General features: G+C 29.2%; 1 protein-coding gene across 1 annotated transcript in view; it reads left to right on the top strand.

The window, feature by feature from the left end:
- LOC107027077 (aluminum-activated malate transporter 12-like) overlaps nucleotides 1-3,142 on the top strand; it is a 4,970-nt gene extending 1,828 nt beyond the window's left edge. Inside the window, exons 3-6 of the mRNA XM_015228244.2 lie at nucleotides 272-544; nucleotides 1,315-1,442; nucleotides 1,682-1,825; nucleotides 2,420-3,142. Of these exons, the coding sequence (XP_015083730.1) occupies nucleotides 272-544; nucleotides 1,315-1,442; nucleotides 1,682-1,825; nucleotides 2,420-3,055 (1,181 nt within the window). The 3' untranslated portion in view covers nucleotides 3,056-3,142. The remainder of the gene's footprint in view (nucleotides 1-271; nucleotides 545-1,314; nucleotides 1,443-1,681; nucleotides 1,826-2,419) is intronic.
- Nucleotides 3,143-8,563: the final 5,421 nt, after the last annotated feature.

Consider the following 8,563-nt stretch of genomic DNA (forward strand, 5'->3'; position numbering starts at 1 on the left):
GGGGGGGGGGGGGGGTTTGAAGAATAGACTAATAGGACCTTAGTTTAGTTAATGTGTTGTCTCTGGGATTTTGATCATAGTTTAGAAGGTACTTGTGTATTTTCTCGTTTGTGATTATTTTAAAAAAAAAATTGTTGATGAAAATTTGAATGTGATCGTGTGATTATCTCATATAAAAGCGACAGGATAAATCTTTTAGCATTTAGGTAATTATCTTTTCAATATACTGGTTGGTTTTATTTATTTATTTATTATATTTCCTATTTGACAGGTGCTACAGCCACGTATATGAGATTTATTCCTTACATAAAGAAAAACTATGATTATGGCGTAGTGATATTCCTCTTGACTTTCAACTTGATTACTGTATCGAGCTATCGTGTTGATAACGTGTTAAAAATCGCGCACGAACGTTTTTATACCATAGCTATTGGTTGTGGTATTTGTCTCCTCATGAGTCTATTGATATTTCCAAATTGGTCAGGTGAAGACCTTCATAATTTCACTGCTGCTAAGTTTGAAGGCTTAGCAAAATCAATTGAAGGTAAAGACGATATTTTGTAAATACGTAATTATCTTATATATAACACACTCGGAAATGTGTACATTCTAACTGATTTAAGATTAAATGTATTTAGTCAAATATCATAAAAATCGATCGAAATCATAATTGTTTACCCATAATCAACTGATCAAAAGTGATTATTAATGATCTATTGTAGCAGGTAGTCTATTTTATTTTTTCGAATTTACTGATTCTACTTACTAAGAATATTCCATCTTCTATGTACTATAATTATCTTTTAGGTGACCTGAGCATTGTTATACTATAAGTCATCTAACTATGTCTTAATTATTTAATCCTGACTAAATAGTATGTATAGTTTTATTTGATGCTACATAATTCAATCGTATATATTAGGGAAAAAGGATAAATATATCCCTGAACTATCGTAAATTGTATGCAGATATCCTCCGTCATATTTTGGAGATATTGGTGCCCATGCCGTCCAAAAACTAGAGCATATATGTCCTTCGCTCTAACGGAAGACTAAATAAGGACACGTGGCGTAATTTTATCCGTCGATAAAGGTCGGATCGATGGATAAGATTATGACATGTGTATGTCCGTTAGTATAAAGGGTATATATGCTCTAGTATTTGGATAGTAGGGGCATCAATGTCCCAAAAATATGAAAGAGGATATTTGCATACCATTTACAATAGTTCAGGGGTATAATTGTCCTTTTCCCCTATATATTATTATATCAATGAATTATACTTTAAACTCATATATATAAACTATATATGCAGCTTGTGTTAATGAGTATTTTAGTGATGATGAACAACAAAAAGCCAAAGAAAATTCTTCAGATTTGGAGGATCCTATTTACAATGGTTACAAGACTGTATTGGATTCAAAATCATTTGATGAGACCTTGGTAAGTTCTTAAGTTTTTTTAGCGGCAATTAATTAACAACAATAGCTTAGTTGTCGTTAAATATGTAATTTTAGCAGCAATTAACACTCTTTGTATATATCACTAAAGTCTTTAGCGACACTGGATCTAATTATGACACTTAGCTAATGTCGGTAAAGACTTTAACACTTTTTATTAATGTGTTTATTTATTATCGTCTACACGACCAAAATTAAACAATTGAAATATGATTGGAGCAGGCATTATATGCAAGTTGGGAGCCAAGACATTCAAGACATTGTTATAGGTTTCCATGGCAACAATATGTTAAATTGGGAAATGTTCTACGCCATTTTGGATATACAATTGTGGCTCTTCATGGTTGTCTTCAAACTGAAATTCAGGTACATATTTATCTATTTTTTGCGCGAGGACGAGAGGGAGAATTTAGGACCTAGGATATATGTGTTTGGTACGAAGAAAAATGTTTACTTCAATATAATTGATTTTCTTACTTATTTCCTGGGTTGGAAATTAAATATTATCTCAACAACATTTACGTATATCTAGACAAACTATATATGGGTTGGTGTGGGCCCGGGGGGCTAGGGTTAAGCAAGAATACAACATAGAGTAAGTTCGGCAGGAATAAAATGTTTCTTACTTATCTTCTCGTATTTGATAAGTTAAGCAATAAATATTATATCAAGATCGATCATTTATAAATGATCCAACTAGGTAAACACTATGTGGATGATCGAGGGTCGGGATAGGGTGGTCGAGATCAAGGGGTTTGTAGGAAGGAGACAATTAATGTGGAATGTTACTTAGGAAAACTTGTTATAAAATGAATACATGAAAGTTGTTGATGATCATTATTTAAGTTTCATATATTGATCACTCATGTCCAAAGATTTTTAACTATAGTATGATCGTTTTGATTTACGTATAATTATGTCATAAGTGATCTGATTATGTAAATACCTTTTTTTATTCAGACTCCTCGATCGGTTCGTGCAATGTTCAAAGATCCATGCATAAGACTCTCAGGAGAAGTAGCAAAAGCTCTAAAGGAATTAGGAGATAGCATAAGATATCGTAGACATTGTTCACCTGAAATTCTATCTGATCATCTTCATGAAGCATTACAAGACCTAAACAAAGCAATAAAATCCCAACCAAAACTCTTCATTGGTTCAAAAAACAACACAAACAAGCTAACCCTAGCGACTGTCGTTTCAAAAGGACAGTCTGGTGCACTAAACTCTCGTAGGGTTTCCTTGTCAAGTGTTAAGACGGACACGTCCGCGTTGCTTGATTGGAAATCCAAATTAAGAGGTGGTAGTAGTACTACTACTAATGAAAATTCAAAATTGAGGCCAACATTGAGTAAAATTGCTATAACAAGTCTTGAATTTTCAGAGGCATTGCCATTTGCTGCTTTTGCTTCTTTGTTAGTTGAAATTGTGGCAAGACTTGATCTTGTTATTGAACAAGTTGAAGAATTGGGAAGAATTGCACATTTCAAAGAGTATAATGATGATGATAATGATGAACATGTTGTTGTGGAAATTGATAAAAAAAATTCAAGGCCTTTACCAAATCAATTGCCAACTCAAGATGCAGGAGATTAATTAATTAATTGCCATAATTAGGGGGAAAATTGTAATGTTCATGGTTGATCTATTGATTAGTGAAATGCACTAATTATTATTAAGATATACTTGTATGATTGATGACTATTTTTTTTTCTTATTTGGGTTTGAAATGGTATTTTTCGATGCAACGTCTTAAAGAATGACCGCGATATATTATTTTTCAGCTTGAATGATGACCTTTTGAGTTAAATAGTATGTAGTTGGGGAACTCTATAATGAGTTGGAAAAACATTAGTTTAATCATTTTAAGATGTATTTTTGCATTTACGAGCAAACTTTTAGAAATTACACGATCTCTTATCAATTTTTTTTAATTCTAGTCAAGATCTTCTTGAATTTGAGACCTCCCATTAAAAATGGAATCAAGAGTGAATATCACGAGATACTACTTCATCGAATGTTTTTACTTAACATTAAAAAAAAAGTGACACCTGATCTTATAATTATAGTTTTCTTATTAATTTTTTTCCCCTACTTGAGAGTTACACAACACATATAGATTTGGATGGTCCATTGACACCCGTGATCGAAATTTATTTGAATATTCTTAATTAATAAAATTTATGACTTCGACAATTAAAATGTTCATATATATATATATATATATTAGATAGTTGACCTTTGAGAACATATGCTTAAATTTTCAACTCTAATCAAACAAATATTCTCTCTTTTAGTCACCTTTTTAAGATTGATTGCTCTTTTTTCTTCTTCCCAAGCAACTAGACTTACCAAAAACTTCCACTTGATATTATTTCTTTTTAGAAAGGAAGGTATATTTTAAAGAAAAAAAAGAATATTTTTGTACCATATTCTTGTATTTTTTTTAAAAAAAGTACTTCATCCCAAGGAGTATAAAATGAGAGAGAGATGATTGTTAAAGTTTTAAGACTCCGAAGATAAATAACAAGAGATATTCGCAAAGTTATTTTTTTCTATTTAAATTATAAAAGGTTATATCCAGTCATTTTCTCTAATAAACGGCAAATCAGGTTTATATCGAAACCTCTGATTAGGTCTGAGTTCGATTGAACCTAGCAGACCACTTCCGGAAACTAGCTCAATCAAGCTTATTATAATATCGAGTCTAATCGAATCAAATTTGAATAGAGTATAGACAAGCTTGTGTAGTATTGAATAAACCTTATTAGAGTTAGTTACAACATCGAGTTGAGCTCACAAGTCTCAACCCCCTACGGATGATTCTTTTCATGTATTTAAATACTAGTTTCCGAGGACGTGCTTCGCACGTGTGTTTCATGTAAATTTTTATAGATACGTTAAAATGACTAAAATCTCATGGAAATATATATATAATTATAATGAATAATAAAATGTATCAATTACAAAATTCAAAGACTTACGGCAATAAAACATTCATAGAAAACTAAATTAAGAAGTCTAAAAGAGTGAAAAAAAGACAAAAAGAAACAGAATATTTAAGTAAAAATACAATATAGACATTATTCTTATAAGATTGATGTATATAGATGAAAATATAAGTACAAAATTAGTACATAACTCTCTGAGTTTTTATCGACTCCTTTCATATCCTATCAAAATTCAAGAGTCTTCATCATCTGTTTTTACTATAGAATAAAAATAATAGCCTAATAATCTTCATAGGGGTTTCATGAGATAAAGAAGTTGAATTTATATAAATAGAATAGAAGGAATATCAAAAGATATCTTAAAGTTGTAGTTTAAATGTTTGGAGGTTCTGAATATGAAAAGATGAGAGTTATGAATATTAAGAGTATAAAAGTTAAATAAGTAATTAGAAAATAATAATAAATAAATGAAGAATATGAAAAAAAAATTAAAGTTAGCAAACCATGTAAAAAGAACAACAAAAGTTCTTATCATGTAATTAAGCATTAATGAATTAAATTTGTGAAGCTAGAATCATTCTTTAATAATAATCAAGAGGACATTATCAATGTGCGTCTCCATTTTGTAGATTTGCACCCTTNAAATTATTAAATTTCGTTATTTATCATAAAGGATAATACTTTATCCACATCAATTATATTATTCATGAGAGGGGTTAAGGAAAAAGTTATAAGAAGAGGGAAAGAAAAGAAATTTAGGTAAAGATTTTTTTAAAAAAAAATTATAACTATTATATACATATAGATTATAGATGATAAATATTAATAAATTAGATATTTAATTAGGAATTAATCTTAGGAAGTCTAAAAGTCATTAACATTTAATTAAATTTATACAATCAAATATTTAAATATTTTATAATAATTTAATTTGTAGAAAGAATAAAACCGTAATTCAACTTTCAATTTTTTTGTTCATGCTTTTAGTAATATATGATTAGTAGACAGAGTTATCCATGGACTTATGCTGGTTGTTAAATTTCATTGTTTTAACTATGGTAACAAACAGAAGAATAGGTAGTAACAAGTTGATCCAGAAATCGCACAGTCCTATTTACAATAGGATTTCCAAGCAAACACTATTTAAGGAAACTATTACATACAAATTTGGTTCCTGAGGCGGTGGCGACTTAATCAACAAAATTTGTATGTAAAAGTGTGTTTTCTTATTTAAGGAAAATTGTGTTCATCCAAGTTATAGTGTAACAAGGATTTCAACATTAACAAGGTTTTGTTAAAGCCAAGTTGAAGTTGACGTGTTGTAAAGAGGAGAAACGAAGTCCAAGTAGAAGTCAACAAGGATTAGTAGAAATCAATACAAGTTGAATTATACAAGGAGTTGTTGAACATCTGATCTATAAATAGGGACCTATTTGCATCAGAAAAGATCGCGCACTTACACAGAGAGAAGATCAAAACACGATCAAGAGGTTTGAGAGAGTTTTGAGATTTATTGGGAGTGTTGTAATTTGTGAAGAAAAATTGTAAGATTGTAATTAAGAGTTCTGATTATAATCGAGTGTGTATGTAGGATTCTCTAACAAGTTTGAGAAACTTGACGAACGGTTGAAGATATAAAACCGGAGTTTTTTGTGTCTTTGGGTAGCTAGAAATTAGAGTTTATAATTCTTTAAGAATTAGAGTTTATAATTCCTTAGATAACATAGCTTTGTAATCGTTGTACTGTTTGAAGTTTATAAATAATACAAAGTGTTGCTCGAATTATTTATCATTAAGTTTCAAACAAACAGTACGTGTTCCTTTGAAGAAACCAGGAGGGTAGAATTCCAACACTGGTGAAATTTATTAAAACGCGCACAAGTTAATTCACACAATAATTATTATCAACAACAAAAAAATAATTTTAGTTTTTTTTTAAAAATAATTCTCTCTTACTCCACAAATAAAACAACCATTACAAATACATTTAAGAAAACCTTATTCCAACTTCCATCCAAAAATCCAACATATTAAAATTAGTAGGACCTAGGTTTTACCTACTCAAATTCTCAACTACTTATTTTCTTAAATATTTTATGCATTTAATTGTCTACAAAACTAACTCCTCATTGCCTCAATCATTTGGATATATAATAAGATCATGTGCTTTTTTGCCTTATTTAGTTCATCATTAACATAATTTTTTAATAATTCATTGTCATGAATCCGTTGTTAATAAAATTAATTATAATTTTTTTTGTTATTTAGCTATAAAAATGGTCCATCACTAATTTTTCTTTTATTATTATTGTTGTATCGTTTTTGATAGGCAATACATTATTGCTATTAAATATTCTAATGTCCATTTATAGCCCAATATTTTAATTATGTGTGTTTGGTTGGCAAAAGAATGTCTGCTGGCAAAGTCTTACTTGTGAATTCTCATTCTTAGTATTAATTAAATTAATAAATAGATTAATTATTTAAATGAGATTATAATATGGAGATTCATGATTATATGGGATAATACACAAGGACCCCTCAATTTATGTTCGAAATCTCAGAGACACACTTATACTATACTAAGGTCTTATTACCCCATGAACTTATTTTATTAATAATTTTATATCCTTTTTCAGCCTATATGGCACTATCTTGTGGGCCCAACGATGATTGACTTTTTTTTCAAGCTAGTGTCACGTAGTTCGAAAATGGGTAGAAAATTGCTTATAAAATAAGTTCGGATCTTAGTATAGTATAAGTGTGTCTCTGAGATTTCGGACATAGATCGAGGGAATACTTGTGCATTTTCCCCACATACATATATATATATATATATATATATATATATATATATATATTGGACCCCACAATTTTAGATTTCATCAATTGGTTGACCAGTTGATACACTATATGGACCCAATATTCCAAATTAGCCGAAATATTGTTATTCTCTTCTTTTCAACAAAACTTTATCTACTTTCACTATCAAAAATTATATAAATAAATATTTGTTTCAAAAAAAGATTAAGAGGCTTTTATTTTATTTTATTTTTCATTAAAAATAAATAATAATCTTTAAATAAAGACCTTTGGTCTTTTTCTTTTACTATTTTTTCTATGAATTAAAAGTTAATTAATTAGAAGTTATAAATCAACATAAATTTATTTTTTTAATATGTATCGAATAATTTTAATTAAATCTTAAACAGATAAAAAAAGTTACACACTAATCCAAAAATATTTATCACGTGATATAAAATTTCATATAGTTTACTATTTAAATAATTAGCTTAGATTTGTCAAACAAAAATCTAGAATTATATTATATGGTTAGGACAAATATAGGTAAGCTAATTTTTCGTTTGAAGTCTACATATTTAAAAGTCTTAAAACTTTAGGGAGAGAGAAAAGAGACTACATGTATGGTCGATACGAAAGAAATAATATTTTTCAATTTAATTTATAAGATATTTTGAAAAAAAAAATCTCTAGAAACTTAAGAAATAATTTATCTTAGAAAATCTAAAGTAAAAAATTTCTATATATAAATAACATTCTTCGTTCATTATCTCCTTTTAATTTTCAAAATGACTCTCTGACTTTAGACCCTACCCCTCCGACCACCACTTCATTCAAACTTATATCAGCAATGTATGATCAGAGTACAATAGACTTATGATATTTGATCACGAATTACGTGATATTTTCGTGCGATTACTAGGGTATTACAAAATAACTCTTGAAAGTCGCGTGATTTTAGCACAAGTAACAGTGACATAGTCAAAATTATCACTAAACAAGTTCGAAATATATTAAAAAATAAACTTACGAATTTGAAACAACATCTATATATACATAAGAAAAGCAAATTAAACTCGAATATAATTCTTTGTTATCGTCCCCACTTAGCTCCGCCCCTGAATCGGAGGGCGGTCACATGACTTGAAGGGTAAAATGGTCATAAGAGAGTATGAAAAGAGTCCAAATCCTAGTGGTGATGATATTCAACTTAGGCTTGACCTTTTTGGGAGGGTGTAAAAAAAAAAAAACAAATAGTCAGACGCAGTAACCCAAAAACAACGATAAAGACAAAAGCTACCCATAAAATAAAGACAAAATATGCCCCTCGATACCCACTACGTTGACCCTA

This window comes from Solanum pennellii, chromosome 8 (assembly GCF_001406875.1).
Source record: "Solanum pennellii chromosome 8, SPENNV200".
Classification (NCBI taxonomy): Eukaryota; Viridiplantae; Streptophyta; class Magnoliopsida; order Solanales; family Solanaceae; genus Solanum; species Solanum pennellii.